The 26,323-nt window shown below is 33.2% G+C and overlaps 2 protein-coding genes and 1 pseudogene across 2 annotated transcripts; all 3 read left to right on the forward strand.

Annotated features, from left to right (window-relative positions):
- The first annotated feature begins 3,383 nt into the window (after positions 1 to 3,383).
- Positions 3,384 to 4,830, forward strand: LOC126694167 (uncharacterized). Its single transcript, XM_050390247.1, has 8 exons — positions 3,384 to 3,542; positions 3,636 to 3,698; positions 3,806 to 3,905; positions 3,998 to 4,094; positions 4,187 to 4,311; positions 4,393 to 4,474; positions 4,585 to 4,735; positions 4,810 to 4,830. The coding sequence occupies exons 1-8, from the start codon at positions 3,384 to 3,386 to the stop codon at positions 4,828 to 4,830; spliced, it is 798 nt and encodes a 265-aa protein (XP_050246204.1).
- A 245-nt stretch (positions 4,831 to 5,075) lies between these two features.
- On the forward strand, positions 5,076 to 6,040 carry LOC126697934 (uncharacterized). The gene is made up of 4 exons (XM_050395071.1): positions 5,076 to 5,229; positions 5,312 to 5,432; positions 5,560 to 5,718; positions 5,805 to 6,040. Exons 1-4 carry the CDS (start codon positions 5,201 to 5,203, stop codon positions 5,895 to 5,897), a joined length of 402 nt encoding a protein of 133 aa, XP_050251028.1. The 5' UTR covers positions 5,076 to 5,200; the 3' UTR covers positions 5,898 to 6,040.
- Positions 6,041 to 9,265: 3,225 nt separating this feature from the next.
- LOC126694168 (uncharacterized) lies at positions 9,266 to 19,504 on the forward strand (annotated as a pseudogene).
- The last annotated feature ends 6,819 nt before the right edge of the window (positions 19,505 to 26,323 follow it).

Raw genomic sequence — 26,323 nt, forward strand, 5'->3', positions numbered from 1 at the left:
ATTGTATTTTTTTTTTTTTTTGGTATTTCGGCTTGTACATGAGAGACTTGAGACTTAAAATTTTTTTAAATTTTTTTTGTTTATAAATCGAGTCTTAGAGACTCGATTTCCATGTGGTCGCCATGTGAAAAAAGATGCCACATTAGATGTGATCATGCCATGAAAATTGAGTCTTTGAAACTTGATTTATAGGACAAAATCGAGTCTTTTAAACTCAAGATGCTAGTAAAAAATATAATTTGGAAATATTGCCTACTAACTATATAGTTGGAAAATTATGGCTAATTTCCCATTTTCGCCCAAATTTAAAGTTTAAACTCCTCATTATCACGTTATCATCAACCAGTTAGCAATCTTGGCGTTACAATTTTATCTTACGTGTGGCCATCCTTATCCTCATGTCCCATATTTAATGCTAATTCAAAAAAAAAAAAAAAAATACCTTGACACGTTAAAGAGCTAGAGAGGACTGTTATCAAAGCAAAAAGTGAAAAAAAATAAAAAAAAAAAATGCCACCACTCAAAATAGAATTCTAAAGGTAGTTACTCTCATCTTTCTCTATATTTTGTTATTGACATTTGAGTTTTTATGTGTTGTGATCCCCAATTTTGATTTTTTATGGGTTGTAATTTATTTATCTATATATATATATATATATATATATATATATCATATCATATTATATTATATTATATATATAACAAAAGTTGGGCTTAGACGCCGTAGTTGCGTCAAGTGGCAACACCAAACTGAAGAAATTTTGTTGGACTTTTAGATTTTAAAAAGAAAAAATGGATATAATTTTTTTTTTCTTATCTTCTTATTCTAAAATTTCTAAGTTGATAAAAATCTTAATTTAATTACAAACCAAATTATTTTCTTCATTTGTTTCTTCTTAATTTGATTACAATCCAAAATCTTCATCTTCATCTAATCCTTTTTTTTTTTTTTTTAATTACTACACCTATTGCTACACGTAAAAAAAAAAAAAAAAAAAATTGATATTGAAAAGCTTCTTAATTTGATTACAATCCAAAATCTGTATCTTCATCTAATCCTTTTTTTTTCATTTAAATTACTACACCTATTTGCTACATGTAAAAAAAAAAAAAAAAAAAAAAAAAAAAACAAACAAACAAACAAACAAACAAACAAAAACAAAAACGTGATATTGAAAAGTTGAATCCAAGAGAAATTGAGATAAGCTAAAACTCTAAGTCTACTAAATGGATATAATTTTTTTTCCTTATCTTTTTCTCCTATTATTTCTAAGTTGATAAAAATCTTAATTTAACTACAATCCAAATTCTTTTCTTTATCTCTATTTCTTTTAATTTGATTACAATCCAAAATCTTCATCTTCATCTAATCCTTTTTTTTTCTTTTAAATTACTACATCTATTGCTACACGTATATATAAATAAATAAATAACTAAAACAGCAACGTGATATTTAATTGAGTTAACATGATTATTTTTATACCACCACAAATTAAGTTTGAATCCAAGAGAAATTGAGTTAAACTAAAACTCTATTAAGTCTACTCTACTCTACTATTTAAGAATTAATTATTAGTATTATTTGTATTTGTTAAACGGAAGCCCTAGTGGATGATGTATTTACTTTTGGACTCTTTAGTCACACGCATCTATAGTACTGGAGGTGTTTTTGTAAATGATTTGAAGCTTGATTTTTGGCTGTCATTAGAGAGTATGTCATTGTCTCATGGTAATGTATATTAGATTCTTTTAGATTTGTAGTACTTCCACAGAAAGCAGCATCTAGTATGCTATCTCTTGGCATCAATAATGATGAATATCTTTTAATTTATGGAATTTTTATTTTGGTCAAAATTTTTTCATTGAATCTATTTGGGATGGAACTCATCTACCATATGAAATTAGGAGATTTATGTGAGAAGATATCTTCTTTTTTTTTTTTTTGAGTATCTATTTAATAATTTCTTAAATTATATGATTTTTTTTTTTAAATTTTAGATAATGCAATTCAACTTGATTATTGATATAATTTTTTGATTTGGTGTTCTTAATTGACTAGGCAGATTATTTCCTCACTTATGGCCACATTAAAATGGCTATAACTGGTAATTTATAGGTAAACATTTACATTGCAATTTAAATACTTACATTTTTGTAATTTATGGAATTTGTTTTTGGTCTAGCTACAAAAGTATGTATTTCTTTTCTTTTCTTTTCTTTTCCATTTTTTTTTTCACAAAGCTGCATTCTAATTCATGAGTAAGGAGCAATAAATTCAATGATAATAATAAATAGAGCATTTTGGTAAATCTATAAATGTTATTTTCTATGGGTGTATGTCTTTGGTACGTGTATACATATATATTGCGTCTTATATTGTTTATAGGACCTTTTGTTTTCTATACTTTGTGTTGTCTTACTCTTATTATGAGCTAGAAACCTAGAATTTGCATTTTATGAATTTGGAAGGACAAATTTTTAAACTCTTTTAAGAAATGTAGATTCATATGTTGGCTTACTTTCTAAATCATGAGTTATTCTCTTTTGATAAATAATTCTCATATATATATATATATAGAGAGAGAGAGAGAGAGAGAGAGAGAGAGAGAGAAATACACACATGTTGTGGTGGTTACCTAATGATGTACAATATAATTTATTCAAACACACTATATTTATAATGTATTAGGATAATTAATTTAGAGTTTCAAGTTTCTCACTACTTAATTAGTAGAGTATTTCATAAATAAACCCCATTTTTTTACATTCAATTCTAATTAAAATAAGTTTTCATTTTTTATAATCTATATTTAACATCAAAATATATATTTTAATTTATATATGATTTTTTATCTAAGACATTTAATTCACATGTGATTTTTTTTATTAAACCGTGCATCGCACGGGCATAATACTAGTTTTTATAATCTATATTTAACATCAAAATATATATTTTAATTTATATATGATTTTTTATCTAAGACATTTAATTTGCATGGATTTTTTTTATTAAACCGTGCATCGCACGGGCATAAACTAGTATTTCATAATACTAGTTTATAATCTATATATATATATATATATATATATATATATCATATCATATTATATATAATAAAAGTTGGGCTTAGACGCCGTGGTTGCGCCAAGTGGCTTCACCAAATTGTAGAAATTTTTAGAAATTTTCTAAAATTTTTAGATTTAAAAAAAATTTTAGATTTAAAATATATTATACTCTTTGCAATTGTTGTGCATCTTATTAATATGTTATTATGTTTGTAATTGTTGAAGGTGTAAACATTTTTAATTTTTCAAAATTTTTACGTTTCATTTTTCTCTATTTGTTTTTAGATAAGTGCTAATATTTTTTTTTTTTAATCAGAATGGATAGACAAAGTCAAAGATATAATCTTTTGGATGAAATCGACACTGAAAAAGACGATTGGAATATTAGAGTTAGAGTCACAAGAATGTGGGAAGTTCTTGACATTAAAACAAATAATGAGCTTATGAGTGTTGATTTGGTGCTTCTTGATGAGAAGGTAAGTTTTGAAATAAGATAATAAAATTACTTTTAGCTCTTCAAATACAATTGAATTATATTTTCTTGATAAGTTTATTCTCATTTTTTCAAGATAATCTTATTCATGCAAGTATTAGAAAGTCATTTGTTAATCATTTTAGAGATATACAAGAAGGTAAAATTTATCAAATAAAATATTTTGGAGTTGTCGAAAACAAGGATGCTTATAGGATTGTGAATCACAAGTACATGATAAGATTTTATGCAACAACATTTGTGAAGTTGTTAGAAACAAATGATGAACTTATTGCAAAACAAAAATTTGAATTGGTTCCATTTGATGAGCTGAAGTATCTTGCTGACAAAAACACAACTCTAACAGGTAATTTTGATTATACATTTATACTTAAAATATATTTATATACTATTATCTTCAGAACTCATTATTTTGATTAATCACTTTATCGTTTGTAGATGTAATAGGAGAAATCGTAGGAATTTCTCCCATGGAAAAGATAGAGGTGCGTGGGAAAAAATTGAACAAAAGGCTAATTGAACTTCAAGATAACAGGTTAGTTAGATATTGATGAATATATTACTTAGATTTGTACATTTTTGTTAAGAGATAAATTTTTAATCCAACAAACAAAAATGTTTATGCAGGAGGGAAAAAATTAGAATCACATTTTGGGATAAATTTGTAGAGGCAATTAATGAAGATATATGTTTTGCTAATTCTGTTCGGCCTATTATAATTATCACATCAACCACTGTTAAGACTTATATGAGTAAGCAATTCTTTCTCTTTGATATACATGATATGTGTTTAAACATCATGATTTAAACTACTTATGTATGAATGATGGTAGGGAAATTATCATTGTCTTCTACAAACTCTTCAAAGTTGTATGTGAATTTAGATATTCCAGAGGTCATAGAGTTAAGAAAAAGGTTAGTACAATTTTAAAATTACTTATTTATTTTAGTTCAATTTTATAATATCTTAAATTATGATTTTATGATACCAATAGACATTTTTAATATGTTGAATTTCAATATAGTCTTGAAGAAACTGAATTCAGCCTTGATGAGAAAGAGAAGAAGATTGAGTCATTGCAACTATCACGTTCAATCCTTGACCCTAATGAGATTTCTAAGATGAAAAGAACGCTATTGGAAATTTTGACCTTTATAAAGACTGAAAAAGAACAGGTTAGTATTAAGTGTGCAAGGTATTGTTATCTCTTACTAGAACTTGGATTCAATTGTTAAATATATTATGGCAGAGAGTAAGCAATGGTAATTAAGTTGAAGTTGATGACAACAAACTATGATTACGTTAATTCCTCAAAATGATTTTGAATACAGTAAAGACTTTTGAAAAAGACAGATGAAAGGAGTAGTAAATTGCTATATATTTAAGATGTTTTAAAGAGTGTTCTTGGGTCTATATTTGCTTTCCTATCCACTTAGATTATGAATATTTGCTTTCCTTATGTTTATGTGAAAAATTCATTTATGAACTTTTACCATGTGTTTTTTTTATAGGACATAACATTTTATTGCACGGCCTCAATTAAAAAGATCAATGCTGAGAATGGATGGTATTATGTCTCCTGTGATGAGTGTCCTAAAAAATTGAAAAAACATGAATCCAAACTATTTTGTGAGACATGTATGAAAGTATGTGGATTCCCAAAAATTAGGTAAGTAATTCTAATATTTACTATTGGTTAACTTTAAATATATTAAAATGTTAATTGATGTAAATGAAAAATAATATTTCAGATACAGACTTGACATGCAAGTTGGTGATACAACAGAACATGCAAATTTTGTAGTGTTTGACAAGGAAGCAGAGAAGTTAATTAAAGTGCCTGCTATGCAACTCTCCAATATGGAAGAAGAGGTAAATATATAAATAAAAAAAAAAATATATATATATATATATATATAGATTATTTGTATAATTACATTAATTGTATTATGTTACACTAATTGAAATCTTTTGTTTTTTTTTTTTTTTTTAATAATAGGATGAAGACGATGACAATATTATTCCAAGTAGCATCAAACGCATAATTGGAAAAACCTACATCTTCCAATTGAAAATTACTGCATACAATTTTTTCGTTCGCAAACAAAACTTTACAGTAACTAGAGTCATTGAAATTGAAGGAAACGGACAATTACAGGTAACGATGCTTCACCTATACATTATTGATGAAGTTATAATATTATCATTAGTACATAATAACATATTGAATCATATTGATTATAGGAAACAACAAAAAGAGGGGCTAACAATGGAAATGAAGTACTTGAAGAAAAAATCTGTGCCCAAGTAAAGAAAAGAAAGATTGTGAAGAAGTAAGTACAATTGCACAAATAAATATTATTTGGTTCTTTTTTAAAACTTCACACAATCTTTATTTTCCTAAACAAGAAAATAACTTCTGTATTGTTTCTGTTTTGCAAAGAAATAAAAAAAGAGAAAGTGGAAGATCAAATAGAAGTGTTAGACGATTAGAGAACATATGAAATATTTAAATCAAACATTATTTTCATATTTAGAGTTTTAGATTGTTTTCATTTTAGAATGATTTGAGTTTGGGAAAAAATACTTTTAAGCTATTGTATACAAGTTAATTCAGTTTAAAGTTTTATTTCGGATAGGTTGACTTAGTTTATTGTACACGTTTTCGGTGTTGCATTATTTTTTTGACAAATGTGTTCATGTGCTAATTTTCTTTCATAAAAATATTTCCATTCATGTGTAGAGAAATGCTAAAATAACAGTTACGAAAGTTTATCATCTTAATAACAAAACAAACAAAGTAATAATTTCTACCTTGCTTAAAAAATTTCTACTTATCAATAAACTACTTATGGCTAAACAGCATATCACTAAACCCCTTACCCCTAAAGTCATAGCTAAAGACAAAAACCGTCTTTATCATCCTATCTGGGCTTAACTTTTCGGCCACAGAAAATTTCAAGAGTAGATCGTACACATTCTTAAAATCGAAGTTATCATCAAAGAGAAAACGTAAATGGTATTATAAAATAAGTTATATATATACTTAGTATTCTAGAGATGGCAAATACAAATTAAATCTTCAAGCATTTTGCACTATACCATAGGAATAAACTCTGACATAGCAAAGGCAACAAATGAATTACACAAAGATATTAAAGCAAAGCAGGTCACATGCAATATCAAAGAGAAACGAGATAAAATGGCACATCATGTGAAACGCTCTTCGTCAAATGCCATTTCACAATTCTGAGAGCTCCTTTGAAATTTCCTAAATTCCTTGCCAACACGGAGCTTCTTTGAGTCTAGATAACCTTTGAAATTTCCTCAATTCCTTGCAAACACGAAGCTTCTTTGAGTCTAGATAACCGTTAACAGTGATTTTCATTGACTTTACTGAAATTCCAAAAACTAAATTATCTAAGACACATAAATAAATGAATAAAACTAAATAGACAAACCTAAGATAAAAAAAAAAAATAATAATAATAATAAGAATTTGATCACAATTGGAATACTAAACCCAGCAGTATTAGGAGACCACCAGACACATAGTGCGATTTTGATAAATACTAAGACAAATAAATAAATAAGAATTTGATTACAAGTGGAATACTATAATCCGCATCAAATACATCAAAACGTTTATCAAAAAAGAAAAAAAAAAAACTCTCAAAACGTTTCAGACTGATCAATACAACGTAATACATTTAATCAATAAAAAGTCATTACTCTATCTACGGTTACAATAAATGTCTGCTGATTTGATTTGAAAAGGCTGACATAGAACTGGAATAGAATTTTAATTGCAATCATGCGTTTATGATTCTTTGCAAATAATCGGAGGGAAAATTCTCTAGCACTTCTTTAGTTACACAAATTTTTGTCAAGCTCTTTCTCTGCTCTAATGTTATCAGAAGCAAGGTTTCAACAGGTAAAGGATTATGCAACTTTCTTAATATTTAATTACTACACTACACGTTTATATATATAACAAAAAAAAAAAAATGTCATGCGTTGATTCTCAAATGCCAATTTCAAATAGATAATACTAAGACAAATAAATAAATAAAAAAAAATTTGATCACAATTGGAATACTATAATCCACATCAAATACGTCAAAAAAAAAAAAAAAAAAAAACTAATGTGTATTCTTCAAATGAGATCTCTCATTCTATTTATCAAAAAAAAAAGTCTCTCTCTCAAAAGAAAAAGACGATTCAGAGTTGTCTCTAAATTACAACAGAAGATTACTCACATGGAAGAAATCACCACCACTACTAACCTACAGGCAAGTATTTTTTTCACTTTACAGTTTACATTGACTTGATACAAATTGTTAGTTTGGTTGTGTATATTATAGTTGTTTATTTATTTATTTTTGGTTAAATAGTTGAACAATGCTGAAATAACAAGAGTTGCAAGATTAAAACGAAGATCTATTATGAATTTACAACGATCAAGATCTGTAGATTCAACCAACAAAAGACAAAGAATCACTATTCAAGAATCATCAACTATTCTTTCAACACAACATGCCAGCAATGAACAATTAAAGGTAACCAATATAGTTATACACTAATTTTTTGATTTCAAGTAAGACCTATCCACGTAGATTATGAATATTCCAATGAACAAGGCTACTAAGAAAGTCTTTTTCTTATTTTTTTAAATAGTTGAACAATGTTGAAATAACAAGAATTGCAAGATTAAGACGAAGATCAATTATGAATTTACGACGATTAGGATCTATACATTCAGCCAACAAGAGACAAAGAATCACTATTCAAGAATCATCAGCTATTCTTGCAACAGACCATATAAGCAATGAACAATCGAAGGTAACCAATATGGTCATACATTAATTTTACATTTATTTCATAAACATCCTATCCACTTAGATTATGAATATTTCAATAAACCAGGATTCTACGGAAGTCTTTTTTTTTTTTTTTTTTTTTTGACTTCTCCACTAAAATTATTGAATAATAAAGTCTTTGTTTGCAACACATAAACTTTTTACTTTGGTTTAAATAGTTAAACAACGTTTTTGCTTTTTTGCTTTGTTTTTATAAGAAGTTGAACAACGTTGAAATGACAAGATGTTCAAGATTAAGACGGAGATCCATTATGGATGAACGGCGACAAAAAGCTACAAATTTAGCCACCAAAAATCATATGAAGGTAATGAATATGGTCATACATTTATTTCATAATAATTTTTATTTTCATATGAAGTTAATCATGTGTTTTTTATTTAAATATTATTTAACTTTGCAAAATTTAATTTAATTTTTTAAAAATTTGTCATAATTCTATATAGACTCCAGCTCAAATGCGTAAAGAGACTGCCAATCCACAAACAATGCCATCAAATGACAAAGGTTACTCAACTCAAATTTCATCATATATTTTTTTTAATCTCCCCTTTTTTATTTATTTATTAACTCATTTTATACTACTATTTTTTGTACACTTTTTTAGCAGGTCAACAATGTGTTAATGAAGATCCACAAATCTCTAGAAACTATGACACTAATGACATCAATAGTTCAACAAGAAGTAAGAATCAAATACTAAACTATATATTTTCTGTAATTAAATTTAAGAATCAAATACTAAACTATATATTTTCTGTAATTAAATTTTTTCTATATTTACAAAAAACATTTCATTTTTAATAATCTAAAAAATTATAAACAGGAATGTCTCTTCAAGCATGGAACTTTGGAAAACCAACATTTGAATGCCTATATTGCGGTTCACTTCTATGGTATGAAGAACGAGTCAAAAAATCTCAAAGACAAAGTTGTCCAACTTTTTCTATATGCTGTGAAGAAGGAAAGGTTAGATTGCCACCAATACAGCCACCACTTGAGTTTTTGAGAGAATTACTTAGCCATGAAGGGGGGCCTAGATCATCAAAATTTCAAGAAAACATTAGAGCTTATAACTCCATTTTTGCATTTACATCAATGGGGGCAAATGTAGATGATAGTGTCAATGACAAGCCTGGGCCATATATCTTTCGAATAAATGGGCAAACCCATCATAAGATCGGTTCTTTAATGTCGACACCTGGACAAACTCCTAAATTTGCTCAGCTATACATTTATGATACAGAGAATGAGGTTTCAAATAGGATGAAAGCAATTTCAAAAAAAGGAACATCTGGTAATAATCTTGATCCAAAAATTATTGAAGGACTAATGAAAATGTTTGATGAGCACAACAAGCTTACAGAGGTTTTTCGCAATGCAAGAGACAGATTTCAAGATTCAGATTTAGTTCCTATTCGTTTAAGACTAATTGGCAGGAGAGAAATGAATGCAAGGCAGTACAATGCCCCAACTTCTTCAGAAGTAGCTGCACTAATTGTAGGTGACCTTACAGACACAAACGGAGAAAGAGATATTGTAGTAGAAACTCAAAGTGATGGACTACAAAGAATTACTGATCTACATCCGTCATTTATGGCTATGCTGTATCCAATACTGTTTCCTTTTGGAGAAGATGGTTTCTACATTGGCATTCCTTATTTCAATAATGAAGGAAGAAGAAAAACAAAGAGAGAAACTGTAACAATGAGGGAGTATTACGCATATAGGATTCAACACCGAAGAAATGAAGGACAAACAATTCTCTGTGGTCGTCGACTCTTCCAACAATTCATAGTTGATGCATATACAGCTATTGAAGAAGAAAGACTAAGGTTTATACGCAAAAAACAGCCACAATTAAGAGCAGATTTGTACAAGAATGTGCGTGATGCTGTTGTTAGAGGTGACACAAGTCGTAAATCACTTGGTAAAAGAATAGTTCTCCCTGCAACATTTACAGGTGGACCAAGATATATGATACATGTTAATGTATATTATATTATATTATGGGCTTTAGGCCCAATTACCTTACTTGTACAACACTTTACTTGTACCGCACACTTACGCCTCCTATATAAGGCTCTGATGTATATTCTCTTAGGATGAAATACAATACAATCTTCCAGTATTTCTAACATGGTATCAGAGCCACTGCTCTGACCTTTTCTTAGCAGTCTTGTCTTCATTAGTGTGGCTTTCTTTTTAACAACGCTTCCGCCATCACACTGCCGCCGCAGCCTCTCGCCGTTGAACTTCCGACGTCATCCAGCCGTCGTCCTTGGGTTCCGGACCTGCAGCCGCCGTCGTTAAGGAGTTTCACACTGCACAGACCACTGCTCCGCTGCAATTATTGCTCCGATTACGATTTTGAAGGTACCACTGAGATCGTCCAGCGCCGATCTACACACTCGTGGAAGCCTCGTCGCCATCGGAGACTGAACGCGCCCCCACGCGCCGCTCAAAGTTGCTGTTCCGCCGATCACGCGCCACCACGCGCCACAGCTTCTTTTCACGCGCCTCCACGCGCCGTCACGCGCCTCCACGCGCCTTCACGCGCCGTCACGCGCCTCCACGCGCCTCAACAGCCTCGCTGACGTCATCGCTAACGTCAGCCCTAACAGCTTGCTGACGTCACTGCTTGCGTCATCCGCTGATGTCACCTTCTGAATCTGGATTTGACCGTTGACTTCAGGCTGACCGTTGACTTTGACTGGCCGTTGACTGTTGACCGTTGACTTTTCCAGGGTTGACTTTTTCAGTCCAGGTTCTCCTTACCCAGTTTTTCGCGTAGATTTCATTTTTGCTGTTTGTTTTTGCATATTGTGTCTCTAAATGGATAAAAAGGATAATTTTGTTCCTCGCCCCATCAATACTGTATTGGAGGGGAATAAAAATTACTTATCTTGGTCTCAAGCTATGCGCAGTTTTCTTAAGGGTCGCATGCTCTGGCATTATTGTACTGGTGCAATGACTATTCCTGTCAAGGGAGCAAGTGAAGAAGATGCTGTTTTTCTTGGTCGCATGATTGAATGGGATAGTCATAACCACATGATCCTCACATGGATTCGAAACACTTCCATTCCCTCTATTTCCAATCTATTGGGCAGCTTTGATGATGCAAAATCTGCATGGGATATGTTGGCCAGAAGGTACTCCACTACTCATGGATCCATGAAATATCAGTTAGTGGTTGAATTGCATCAACTCAGGCAAGAACCAGGGCAATCCATCAATGACTATTATGATCAGCTTCGCTACATTTGGGACCAAATTGACCTTTCTGATCCAACTTGGGCATGCTCAAAGGATGCTCAGCAATATGCTTCCATCAGAGATGAATTTCGCCTCTATGAATTCCTGATGTCACTTCACAAGGACTTTGAGCCCATTCGAGGTCAGCTTCTAAATCGCAGTCCTGCTCCCTCTCTTGATACTGCTGTGAATGAGTTAGTTAGAGAAGAAGCTCGTCTTGCAACCCTTCAAGCCCAGAATAAGCTCAATGTTTTGGCTATTACTCCATCTACTCCACTCATAGAGCAACCTCAGCAATCAAGTGATTCCTCTGGCTCTCACAATCGTCGCAAGCAGTCCAACAAAAAAGTCTGCAACTATTGCAAGCGTTCTGGCCACACCATTGAGACTTGTTTCCGTCGCAACAAATCTACTGCTGCTGTTGCTAATACTGAGCCTACTCCGCCAATGGCTTCCACTTCAGCTGAGTCCCAGTCTTCTGGATCCACTATCAACCTCTCCCCCACTGAACTACAGGAAATCATAGCTCAGGCTGTTCGTATGGCTGGTAATGCATCTCTTTCCACTGCCCTATCTGTTCTACCCGGTAAGTCTCAAACTTGGCTTTTTGATTCTGCCTGCTGCAATCACATGACACCTCACTCATCCTTATTCTCCAAACTTGACCCTGCACCACATCCTCTAAATATTCATATAGCTGATGGTTCCACCATGCATGGAAATAGTTTAGGTTTTGTTTCAACCTCTAACCTTTCTGTTCCTGGAGTCTTCCATGTACCTGACCTATCCTATAATTTGTGCTCTGTGGGACAATTAGCTGAATTAGGTTATCGCCTTATTTTTGACTATTCTGGGTGTATTGTGCAGGATCCGAGGACGGGACAAGAGCTTGGGACCGGCCCTAGAGTTGGGCGTATGTTTCCCGTGGACAATCTTCATCTTCCACCTGTTGCTCCTGTTTCTGTTGCTGCTGCAGCTGCTGCAGTTTCTTCCTTACCATCTCTTGCACTTTGGCATTCTCGTCTTGGTCATGCATCATCTTCTCGGGTACAACAGTTAGCTTCTAGGGGTCTGTTGGGTTCTGTGTCCAAAGACAATTTTGATTGTACTTCATGTCAGTTAGGAAAACAACCAGCTTTGCCTTTTAATAACAGTGAATCCATTTCTAATAGTATTTTTGAGTTAATTCATTTTGATGTTTGGGGACCTTCTTCTGTTGCTAGTATTGGTGGATCTCGATATTTTGTTGTCTTTATTGATGATTATTCTCGTTATAGTTGGATATTTCCTATGAAATCTCGTTCTGAAATTTTACCAATATACAACAACTTTGCCAAAATGGTTGAAACCCAATTCTCCAAACGTATCAAAACTTTTCGTTCTGATAATGCTCTTGAATATACTCAATATGCTTTTCAAGCTTTGTTACATTCCTATGGCACTGTGCATCATCTAACTTGTCCAGGTACCTCTCAGCAAAATGGTCGAGCCGAAAGAAAACTTCGTCATATTCTTGACACTGTTCGTGCTCTTCTTCTTTCTGCCAAAGTTCCTGCCCCATTTTGGGGTGAAGCTACTCTTAATGCTGTTCATGCGATTAATCGCATTCCAAGTGCTGTCATCCATAATCAGACTCCGTATGAGCGTCTCTTTGGGTCACCTCCTGATTATCATCACCTTCGATCCTTTGGATCTGCTTGTTTCGTTCTTCTTCAGCCTCATGAGCACAACAAACTTGAGCCTCGATCTAGACTTTGTTGTTTCCTTGGTTATGGCGAAACTCAAAAGGGGTATAGGTGTTATGATCCTGTCTCTCATCGTCTTCGTGTTTCTCGTAATGTTGTCTTTTGGGAACACCGATTGTTTGTTGAGCTCTCTCACTTTCGTTCTTCCTTGACTAACTCCTCTGTTTTAGAAATCTTTCCAGACGAGTCTCTTGTTCCTTCTACAAATACTTTTGATCCTTCTTTGGACTTCTCTCCAGATATTTTTGATGCTTCTCCTAGACAGGTTGAAGATGAACAGGTTGATGACGAGCTACCCCACCTTGAGCCTGGGTCCCCTGCTCCTGCTCCGCCTGAAGATCCTCCACAAGACATTCCACATCGCCACTCAACCCGGGTAAGATCCATTCCTACACATTTACTTGACTATCATTGTTACACTGCCCTTGCTACACTTCACGAGCCTCAAACCTATCGTGAGGCCTCCACTGACCCTTTATGGCAGATTGCAATGAAAGAGGAACTTGATGCATTAACCAAAAACCATACCTGGGATCTGGTTACTCTCCCTCCTGGACAGTCTATGGTTGGTTGTAAGTGGATCTATAAGATCAAGACTCACTCTGATGGGTCCATTGAGCGCTACAAGGCTCGTCTTGTTGCAAAAGGTTTTACACAGGAGTATGGGATTGATTATGAAGAGACTTTTGCTCCAGTTGCTCGTATCTCATCTGTTCGTGCCCTCTTAGCTGTTGCTGCTGCTAGTAAATGGGATCTTTTTCAGATGGATGTTAAAAATGCTTTCCTTAATGGGGATTTGAGTGAAGCAGTCTATATGCAACCTCCTCCTGGTCTCTCTGTTGACTCAAACAAGGTTTGTCATCTTCGACGTGCACTTTATGGTCTTAAACAAGCTCCAAGAGCTTGGTTTGCCAAGTTCAGCTCCACTATCTTTCGCTTGGGTTACACTGCCAGTCCGTATGATTCTGCCTTATTTCTTCATCGTACTGATAAAGGCACCATTTTGCTTCTTCTATATGTGGATGATATGATCATAACTGGTGATGACCTCAGTGGCATTCAAGACCTCAAGGATTTTCTCAGTCAGCAATTTGAGATAAAAGATCTTGGACATCTCAGTTATTTCTTGGGTCTTGAAATTACTCATTCCACAGATGGTCTTTATATTACTCAAGCCAAGTATGCTTCTGACCTTTTATCTCGAGCTGGACTCACTGACAGCAAGACTGTTGACACTCCGGTTGAACTTAATGCGCATTTGACACCCTCGGGGGGGAAACCATTGTCTAATCCTTCTCTTTACAGACGATTGGTTGGCAGCCTAGTTTATCTCACAGTTACTCGTCCAGACATCTCCTATGCTGTTCATCAGGTGAGCCAGTATCTATCTGCTCCACGATCTACTCACTATGCTGCTGTTCTGCGCATTCTTCGATATCTGAAGGGCACTCTCTTCCATGGCCTTTTCTACTCAGCTCAGTCTCCTCTTGTACTTCGTGCATTTTCTGATGCTGATTGGGCAGGGGATCCCACTGATCGCAGGTCCACTACAGGTTATTGCTTTCTCCTTGGTTCTTCTTTGATTTCTTGGCGAAGTAAGAAACAAACTTTTGTGGCCCGCTCTAGTACTGAAGCAGAATATCGTGCCCTTGCTGATACCACATCTGAGCTTCTTTGGCTACGATGGCTTCTTAAGGATTTGGGTGTGTCCACCTCCTCTGCTACTCCCCTTTATTGTGACAACCAGAGTGCCATTCATATTGCTCACAATGATGTCTTTCATGAACGGACTAAACACATCGAGATTGATTGTCATTTTATCCGTTATCATCTTGTCCATGGTGCTCTTAAGCTCTTCTCCGTCTCCTCCAAAGATCAACTTGCAGATATCTTCACCAAGTCACTTCCTAAGAGACGCACTCGTGATTTAGTTGACAACCTCAAGTTGGTCTCACATCCACCTTGAGTTTGAGGGGGGCTGTTAATGTATATTATATTATATTATGGGCTTTAGGCCCAATTACCTTACTTGTACAACACTTTACTTGTACCGCATACTTACGCCTCCTATATAAGGCTCTGATGTATATTCTCTTAGGATGAAATACAATACAATCTTCCAGTATTTCTAACAATACAAAACTATCAGGATGCCATGGCAATATGCAGATGGGCAGGTAATCCTGATCTATTCATCACATTCACTGCAAATCCAAAATGGCTAGAGATTCAAAGCTTCCTAGATGAAATACCTGGCCAAAATCCGCAAGACAGACCTGATATTGAGACAAGAGTCTTCAAAATAAAATTGAATCAGTTGATGAAAGACATTGTACAAGGTCAACAGTTTGGGAGAGTCATTGCAGGTATGATGAAAATTAAACTATTATCAAATAAAAATCATTCAAAAAAAATTGTCACAATTAATATTCTTATTTACTAAAAATTAAAATGCTTTCTTTTCTATATGTAGTTTTGTACACTATTGAATTCCAAAAAAGAGGATTGCCCCATGCACATATTTTGATTTGGCTTCACCATGACAACAAATACCCTTCACCAGCTGACATAGATAGAGTCATATCAGCAGAAATTCCAGACAAAGACTCAAACCCAGATGCATATGAAGCAGTGGCTCAATTCATGGTGCACGGACCATGTGGCAGAGCAAATAAAAACTCATCCTGTATGGTAAATGGCTCTTGCACTAAAAAATTCCCAAAGAATTTTTACAACGAGACAACAATTGATGATAATGGATATCCAATTTATAGAAGAAGAGATGATGGAAGATTTATACAAAAAGGAGATGCCAAGCTAGACAACAGTTATGTTGTTCCTCACAACATCAATCTATTGGTAAAATACCAAGCTCATATAAATGTTGAGTGGTGCAATCAATCTAAAGCAATTAAATATCTCTTTAAGTATATTAACAAAGGCCCTGATAGGGCTACAATGTTGGTACAAGAAAATGTAAGAAGAAATGAAATATCTGGAAAGAAACAAATCAGTGATGTTGATGAAATCAAGAGTTACTTGGATTGTCGATATATTTCTGCATGTGAAGCATGTTGGAGAATTTACCAATTTGACATACATTATCGAACTCCAGCAGTTGAACGATTATCATTTCATCTCCAAGATGAACATACCGTCACTTTTACAGACAATCAACGAGCTAGAAACGTTATAAACAGGTACGACATTGGAAGAGCTATGATTGCTCAACTTTTATATTATATATAATTTAATATAAAACAAAGCTATAAATTTTTGAGATGTTTATAAAACAAAAAACTTTTGTTAAATCTATATTCATTACATTTTTGAGATCATAAAAATTTATGATTCCATTTAATAATATCTTTCTTTTACACAGGGAAGGCATAGACAGAACAATGTTTACTGAGTGGATGCAAATGAATTCAGTAAATGAAGAAGCACGATCACTGACTTATGCTGAATTCCCAACAAAATTTGTATGGAGCAAGCAGCAAAAACAATGGAGGCCAAGAAAATCAGGTAAAACTATAGGACGAATTACTTATGCACCTCCAACTTCTGGAGAAAGATATTACTTGAGAATGCTGCTGAACACTGTTAGAGGACCTCAAAATTTCGAACAGATACGGACAATTGATAACGTAATGCACCCTACATTCAAATTGGCATGCTATGCTCTTGGTCTATTAGATGGAGATAAAGAGTGGAACGATGCAATAAAAGAGGCAGAACAATGGGCAACAGCAGCTCAACTTAGACAATTATTCATCACTCTTCTGCTATGTTGACGTGGGTGGCTTGAATTGCCACTGAAGCCCAAGCCCATTGCTAGTAAGTCAGTCAAGGATGACCGAATACAACTAGGAATGTATCTCCTAGTAATAGCCGGCCTATAATATATATATATATATATATTAGGTTTGTGTTGTAGGGAAATAGTGATTATTACTAATAACCTAGCAAGTGCAGTCGTGTGAGAGAAATTCCTAAAAACCTAGCAGCCGCAGAAGAAGAAGAATAGAGTTTTCTTGTCTTGTGGGTGAGAGAGAGTTAGGGTGTATTGGAATTTGGATTTCTTGAGAGTGTTATTGTGCACTATTGTATCTCCCTAATTTTATAGTAAAATTTCTCCGTCGTCTCCGTGGAGGTAGGCAGTTTGCCGAACCACGTAAATTCTTGTGTTCTATTGTGTGTGCTTGTTATTTAATTTCCGCTTATTTACTGTTATTGATTTGAGTCCTGGGGTGCTATCTGCACAACATGCTATTTTGTGAAGTCTCAAATCCATTACAGCTATGGACAAACAACTGGCAAGCTTTGTCAGATGATATCCTTCATCGACAAAGGCGTTTATTTCAACATCCAGATCTACAACTAACACAAGAACAGATTCAAAATTATGCATTACTTGAAATTGAAAAGCTCCTAATACAAAATGGAAAATCTTTGAGAGATTTTGACACTCTACCATTGCCAAACATGGAACTGTTAAATCAGTTAACCAATAGCTTGATTAGAGAAGAAACTGGATATAACGAGGAAGAGTTACGCAAAGAGCATGAAAAATTATTTGCAGGACTTAACTCAGATCAACAGGCTGTTTACAATGCTGTGATGGATTCAGTATTAAAAAAAAGGGGGGACTATTTTTTGTTTATGGACATGGAGGAACTGGAAAGACCTATCTCTACAAAACAATTATTGCCAGTCTACGTTCAAAGAAACATATAGTTTTGGTTGTTGCATCTAGGAATATCCGCACTCTTACTACCCGGAGGACGTACAACTCACTCAAGATTTCGAATACCCATAAACCCTCTAGAGAATGTAACATGTGACATCAAACATGGTACACAACTTGCAGAGCTAATATCTTTGACAAGCTTAATAATATGGGATGAAGCACCTATGGATCATAGATATGCATTTGAAGCGGTTGATAGATCACTAAAAGATATTTTATCGGTCAACGATTTGAGCTTAACTAATGCTCCATTTGGTGGAAAGACTATACTTCTTGGAGGAGATTTCAGACAAATATTGCCTGTTGTTCCAAAGGGAAAAAGACAAGATATTGTATTGGGATCCATCAATAGATCACATTTATGGGAGAATTGTCAAGTTTTTCTCCTTACAAAAAACATGAGAGTAAATGAAGATTTGACTGCCACTGCATCAAGAAATAAAATCTTAGAATTTAAAAAATGGGTGCTTGATATTGGAGATGGGACCATACCAGCAATTGCCAAAGATGGAGAAATTGAGGAGACATGGATCAAAATTCCAGATGAGTTTCTAATTGAACCTGAACAAGATCCTATAGAAAAAATAGTTACCAGCACTTACCCATTATTTGAAGAAATGCAAGGAAATACTGAATATTTGAAGGAAAGGGCAATTCTCACACCAAAAAATGAAACTGTCAATGAAATAAATCAATACATGCTGCAATTTGTGCCAGGTGAGAAGAATCATTATCTCAGCTCAGACTCTATTTGCAAAGCATCATCAAATATCCCTGATCAAGATAATCTCTATCCAGTTGAATTCTTGAATACACTTGAGTTTCCAGGAATACCAAATCATAAGATAGAACTAAAAGAGGGAGTACCTATAATGCTTTTAAGAAATGTAAATCAAAAGCTTGGCATGTGCAATGGAACAAGGTTGATTGTGACACATTTAGGAACTTGGATAATAGAAGCAAAAATTATTACAGGTTCAAACATTGGAACAAAGGTTCTTATTCCTCGAATAGTTTTATCTCCTACAGAATCAAAATGACCCTTCATCCTAAAAAGAAGACAATTTCCTTTAAAGATTTGTTATGCTATGACAATCAACAAAAGTCAAGGACAAACTCTAAACAATGTTGGCCTCTACTTGCCAAGTCCAGTGTTCAGCCATGGCCAGTTGTATGTTGCTTTGTCTCGAGTAACAAGGCCCGAAGGACTAAAGATTTTAATAAAGAATAATGACAAACAAGAACAAGGATACACTAAAAATATAGTGTACAAAGAGGTGTTCAACAATCTCCCAAAAATACAAAATACTCATTAGAACACAATCGGTACGTTACAAAATAATAAATTTTTTTTTTTAGTTGTTATCATTTTATATTTGATAGTTATTATGCCAATACATTTTATTACTTTTTTTTTTATTATAATAGTTAGTTGTTTCGTTACTATTATCAATTCTTCAAAATACCTGCTAAGAGTATCATAATTTCTCCTTCATGGTTTGGTAAGAATATCATAATTTTCAATTGATTTTTTTTTTTAATAATATTAGTTTGATTGTTAAGAAATTATATAAAAAATTGATGTGTGAATCTATGCGTGTGTGATGAGATTGTTTCGTTACTATTATCAATTCTTCAAAATACCTGCTAAGAGTATCATAATTTCTCCTTCATAGTTAGATAACAGATATTCCGTTTGTCATTATAATAATTACTTATTTGTTTACCACAATTTTCCACGTCAGCACAACATTAAAAAATAAAAATAAAACATAAAACAATAAAACCAAAACCAAAAAAAAAAAAACATCATAAACCCATTCCCTACCCGACTCTGATTTTCACGCTTTCCCTTTCACGAAAACTCTGCCATTACCTTCTTCCCAGCTCCTCCTCATTCACACCCATGGCAAGCCAATCAGACCCACGGCAATTCAACACCCAACCCATCTAGCCTACCTTTCCCGATCCTCTGCCTCTCCCTTTCCACGGCAAGACCCAACAGACACCTTCAACAAGGGTTACCAGAGATACACATATATATTTACAATTGAGAAAGGCTTAAGACAATTTGGTTTTCCTTTGAAGGAAACAAAGAAAAAAAAAGTGGGTATGATAAAGAAAGGATCTAGGAAGATTACCTTTTTGAGATTTGGCTTAGAATCCACAAAAAACAGAGATACTCAACCAACGACAAGCGGCTAATAACTGGCTGTGAGTAGGGGTGTGCAAAACTTCACCGGAACCGACCCAACCGACCGCCGCCGACGACACCGTCCCGACTGTTGCGCCGACCGAATGAGCCGAGGCCGGCATTCGGACTTCGTCCTCCATTCCGATGTCAGTGCGGTGAAATCATCGGATTGACAAATCCGAAACCGAGCTGTGGCCGAACCGAACCGATACAAGATCTGTTCTGTCGTTCTGTTTTTTTTTTTTTTTTTTTTTTTTTAATGAAGCTGATAAACGACATCGTATGTATGGGTGTTATTAAAAAAAAAAAAAAGAAGCAAAACGGTGCGTTTTATGCTAGGTTTTCAGATTCTCAGGGGTATATAAGTTCGTATGTTTCTCTCAGTATCTTTTAACTCTCTCTCTCGCTCTCGCCTCTCTACTCAAGTCTCGCCTGACGCAGAACACCGGTAAGCCGTAAGCTTCTTCGTGTTTTCAGTTTTGTAGTTTGTCTTCGTGTTTTACTTTTTTTTTCATTTTCATTTGTTTGGGAAAGCTGAAAGCAAGTATGATTTTATTGCCATTGCTGTGTGACTGTGTGACTGTGTCTCTCAAAGCAAAGCTTGTGTGAGTGTGACTGTGTCTGTATTGTGTCTTTCTATTTTGTGGGGGGTCCAAGTTGGACTAATGTGAGCTGCTTACACTTCGATATATGTAAGGTTGGATGGATGTAAGCAGCCTGAAAGTTTTATCATTCACGAAGCTGGATACACAGTGTAATCATGTCCAACTCCAAGTAATATAATATTATATTAATATTATATATATATATATATATATATTATATAATACACAGTGTAAGGTTGGCTGCTACACGAAGCTGGATACACAGTATATTCATGTCCAACTCCAAGTAATATAATATTATATTATATATTATATATAATACAGTAATACACAGTGTAAGGTTGGCTGTTTGAGAGTTTGTATAATATAATATAAACTATTAAGGTTGGCTTGGCTGTTTGGATCATTATGTGATCATTATGAAATGAAAAAAATGCATTATTTGGCATAGGTTTCTTGAACAGGTTGATATATTGATATTGGGCTTGAAAGCCCAATTTTTTTATTATTAAAAAAATTGTTTTTTTTTAATATTTCAAACTGACCAAACCGACTAAACTGTACCGCAAAAAACCGCACCGCTATAGGTTGGAAAATTGACCTTAGACGGTGTGCATCGGTTTCAATTATGAAAAAACAGATCTCTATCGGTTCAGTAATAAATTTGGAAAACAACTGCCCTTACCGAACCGCGCACACCCCTAGTTGTGAGGAATACAAAGAGATTGAGAGGAAAGGAACGATAGCGGTTTCCGTTGGAAAGCCTGTCTGATTTGGACGGAGTTATTAGACAGAATGTTGAAACAAAAAATGGAGTTATAAGACAGATAACAAAAATGTGGTTATCTTAGTATTTATGTGCCATGTGGAGTTATTAGACAGATTTTTGTTTCAACATGGTGGGGCTTTTGAGCCCAATATGGTTTTAGCCTAATGGGACCCAGTTATGGGCCCAAAATAATGAATTATTGGGCCTATCCAACCAGAATACTGTTCATTCTGTTAATTTTCTGTTGCTAATCTGCTTTTCAATGGCCGAATAAAATTTAGACAAAATTCTGTTTTTTTGTGTGTGGAAACTGAGCTATTGGTCAATTTGAATTGTTTTTGTGTGGAAATTGAGCTATGATTTATTTTTTACCCCAGCCTATTTTGTATTCTAGAGTTGATTGAATTGTAGTTTTTATGCACACACTAAGATAATCAAATTGAATATATGTTTTTGTATGGAAACTGAGCTATTGGTCAATTTGAATTGTTTTTTTGTGGAAACTGAGCTATGGGTTTGAGTTTTTTTAGTGGAGACTGAGCGAGGTGAAGTTATCAGCTTGCTTCTTTTGTTTTTGTATGGAAACTGAGCTATGATTTATTTTTTACCCCAGCCTATTTTGTATTCTAGAGTTGATTGAATTGTAGTTTTTTGCAGACACTTAGATGATCAATTTGAATATATGTTTTTAAATATAATGAATGCATTGAATATTTAGTGGAAGACATGAAATAAATGAAATTGAAAAATAACAACATGCTACTAGAGAATCGATGTTGAATTCCAATAGCTAATGTCACATCATTTGGAAAAAAATTGGTAGCTTTCCCGTGCATCGCACGGGTTAACAACTAGTTTATTTAAATTTGGTACTGCGTAGGTGGGAATTTATTGGCAAATATTTGATACAGTATCTTAATTATATGCTAGGCATCCCTATTTCTCTTTCACGTTCTTTTTAAATTTTTAGTTTTTTGTTTACTGGGTTCTATTTGCCAAAATATTCCAAGACCTAGCATTTCTTCTACATACCTAGAACTTTATTATGCCCAAATATTTTAATTTAATTTTTCCTTTTTCTTTTTAGATTTTAGAATTTCTTATATAATTCTATCAGAAAATTATAGCATATTAATTTTGTCGGTTGGTTTTCTGTATTTTGTAGAAGATTTTCACAGATAAGGCCTTCTGGTACTGGAGCAATATCTTCTACTCCGTTAAGTGAGCATCAACATGTTGAGAATTGATGTTCATGACCATGTATAACTCATTCTTTGAAATTCTTTTATTTTCCTTTTTTCTTTACTTTTTAGATTTTAGAATTTCTTATACAATTTCATAACAAATTATGGCTCCAAAAAACCATGAATGGGAATATGTCTAAGATCTTACAAATCAAAGTAGATTTCAAATTCATGTATAGTACGAGTGGTATTTTAAAAGGCATGCTCTAATCTCCCACACACACACACAAAAAAAAAAAAAAAAAAAAAAACCTTATTGATGTTGAAATCATTAATGACAAATTTTACAAAAATAAAAAAGTCTCTACACGCATGCATTCAAAACTTTTAAAAATTTCATAGCTTTGCAAGATATACAAATCATTTACCTTTTCTGGCCTTTTCTTTTTCCTCTATTCTTTTCTCATTTGAATTTAGATTCTATAGAAATTGCAAATTTCTCCGTAATGATTTTTATTCTCACCTCCAAGAATGTAAAAAAAATTTAAAAATAAAATTTTAAGAATATTTTAGTTGAAGAGTTTTTTTTTTCTTTGATAAATATTTTAGTTGAAGTTGAGTCTTGATTTTGTATCGTATTAATCATGACACTAATATGAAGTATTGTTACTTGAATAGTAAATGCTTTGTAAGCTTTAAAGTGATAAAAAAATTATGAATATTTTAATGGTCAATTCTAGATGTTTACATAATTTTTTTAAGATGTTGGGATTAATTATACACTAATTTGTGGTAAATTTTTCTTTATAAATCAAGTAAAGGTAGGAAGAGATGAATCCATTGACTAAAGTTTGTTCCTTTTGTATCTTATCATTATAATTAAAATTTGTATATTAAAGGAAAAAAATTAAGATAAAGAAAGTATTGACATTTAAAAAATAGAAAAACCTCTAAACTTGTGCGAAAGGACTATTATGTACATTGTAGCTCATTTATTTTATTGGACAAAAGCATTAGTTTGAGGAGCATTCAAATTGGGTTATGTTTTTAAAACTAATTTTCTAATGGTATAAACAATTGACAATCACATTAGAAGAAACTAGCCTTTTTGCATGTGCTTAGAGACTCTTCTTTTTAATTTTACTTTTCTCTAAAAGACTATTTTTCATTTATCATAATTTAGAACTGATGCATTTTTCAATCATGAAAATATCTAGAAATGTGATTAGATTTATGTATTTCCAAATGTGTTTATATACATGTCATTACACTTCTAGGGATTTTTGTGATTGGAAAATACATCAACCTCGAATTATGGAAACTGAAAACAACTTTTAGGTGTTTTTGAGTTATAAAGACAGAGTTATGATGGCATTTTGGTAAATACACATATATAAGAGAACCACAGTCAGAGAGTAGTCAAATCCGGTCTGGTCTTCTTCTTCTTCTTCTTCTTCTTTTTTTTTTTCCTTTCACGCTGGGTCTGGTCTTCTTCTTCTTCTTTTTTCCCCCCTTTCACGCTAGGTTTAGTCGTCTTCTTCTTATTTTTTCTTCTTTTCTTTCCTTTTCACATTGGGTTTATGGGTTTGGTTTCTTTTTCTTTTTCTTTTTTTCTTTCACACTGGGTCTGGGCTTGATTTCTCTATTCTTCTCTTCTTCTTCTTTCTTTCTTTTTTTTTCTTCTTTTCTTTCCTTTTCACATTGGGTTTTTTTTTTTTTTTTTTTTTTTTTTTTTTTTTTTTTCATTGGGTTCGATGAGTTTGGGTATTGGGGGTTGAAGGAAAGAAAAAGAAAAAAAAAAAGAAGTAAAAGCTGCACCAAGTCAATCTGCGGGTCCCACAAAAAGTAAAATTTTTTGAGTTATCAAAATTGGAAACAAGTGCCAAACATGTCACCTTAGGAAGTTGTGGTATTTTCAGTGATAAGTGATGAGTTATAGAGCGACGAGTGATGAGTGATAGTTTTTTAAAAACCAAACAACCCCTAACCCATTCTCTTCCAACTTATCCACTTACCTAAGGTTTCGGAGGTGTAAAAATGGTGGAAAAAATGGCTGAATATATATATATATATATATATATATATATTGGAGAGGGGTTTTCTAAAGAAAAAGGGAGAATTTATTCCTAAAGAAATTCCTAAGAGAAAGAGAAAGAGAAAGAGGAGAATTTTAGGGATTTTTGTGCATGCAATTGCTAAATGGGGTGGGTCTATTTATAGTGGAAGGAGGGAACAAGTATAGGTTTTGTTGGAACACCTTCACATAGCCACCTAGTGCCATGCAACTATGTGATGGTGTTCTAGAAACACTATCACATTGTTCCTTAATGCTCTCCAAATTTTCATGTTGTTGTTTGGAGGCCTTTTTGAGCTTCGGTTTCTTCAAACTTGATATCCCTAGAAAACTCTGGATGTCTAGTTTCCATAGGTTCTGTGAACTATCATTTGGAAGGGAAAAATATGACTTACAATATGGTTCAAAATTTATCCTAATCAAATGGTTGAATCAAAAATCAACTTTTCGATCATCCCTAGTTAGAGTTTTTGGTTAATTCTTGCCAGAAATGGAAAAATTGGTCTTGGATTTTTGGTCTGCCATCTGCTCAGGGTAAATTGGTCTATTATAATTTGTTTCCAACTTTTTGGCTTTAAAAATCATGGCTTTCACCATTTTTTTAGTTTTAAAACATTATTTTGATGCGTTAATCGGGGCTAAATAAAATACAGTATCGACACATGTGAAAAATAATTAAATTAATAAAAACAAGATTTTACCCAAATCTAGGTTCGGGGTGCGTATGCATACTTAACCATGCATGTGCATGTTCAAAAACATGCGCACATTTACTCAAGTATGCGTATGCATCCTTAAATAGAATCTGGACAAATCACATATTTGCAGATTTGAACAAACAAAGGTATTACCAAATAAACATGTTAAATACTTAACCAAGAACCAAATATTACTAACCTATAATCATGTTAACACATCAATCAAGAATCATAATCATTGAACAAAACAAATATTAAGATTCAAACTAACATCACACCAAGAACATGTTAATATAACATAAAAACAAAATAAAGACACAAGCACAAATAGAACAGATTATATCAACCCAAAATCATATTGATACATATCAAAAGCATTACAAAAAAATAAACAAAACAAATATAACAATTAGAGAAACTACATTAAGAAACTCATGTTAAGCAAAGGAAGAGTTCATGGAAAGAACACTCACCTTACTTAGGATCATGAATTTGAGATTTTTAATCGACCCCTCAGTGCCTACAATACTGAGATTAGATTGAGGAAACAAGAGAATCAAATAATCACAATAGAACAATAGTAATCACAACTTGAATGTTCAAATAGTGTG

Source organism: Quercus robur, chromosome 8 (genome assembly GCF_932294415.1).
Source record: "Quercus robur chromosome 8, dhQueRobu3.1, whole genome shotgun sequence".
Classification (NCBI taxonomy): Eukaryota; Viridiplantae; Streptophyta; class Magnoliopsida; order Fagales; family Fagaceae; genus Quercus; species Quercus robur.

Excerpts from the sequence above, each read along its gene's own strand:
- LOC126697934 (XM_050395071.1), top strand. The coding sequence starts at position 5,201 with ATGAAAGTATGTGGATTCCCAAAAATTAG. Across the intron at positions 5,230-5,311 it reads TGTGGATTCCCAAAAATTAG|ATACAGACTTGACATGCAAG; the intron begins GTAAGTAATTCT and ends ATAATATTTCAG. Across the intron at positions 5,719-5,804 it reads AAGGAAACGGACAATTACAG|GAAACAACAAAAAGAGGGGC; the intron begins GTAACGATGCTT and ends TATTGATTATAG.
- LOC126694167 (XM_050390247.1), top strand. The coding sequence starts at position 3,384 with ATGGATAGACAAAGTCAAAGATATAATCTTTTGGATGAAATCGACACT. Across the intron at positions 3,699-3,805 it reads TTTTAGAGATATACAAGAAG|TTGTTAGAAACAAATGATGA; the intron begins GTAAAATTTATC and ends ACATTTGTGAAG. Across the intron at positions 4,736-4,809 it reads TAAAGACTGAAAAAGAACAG|AGAGTAAGCAATGGTAATTA; the intron begins GTTAGTATTAAG and ends ATATTATGGCAG.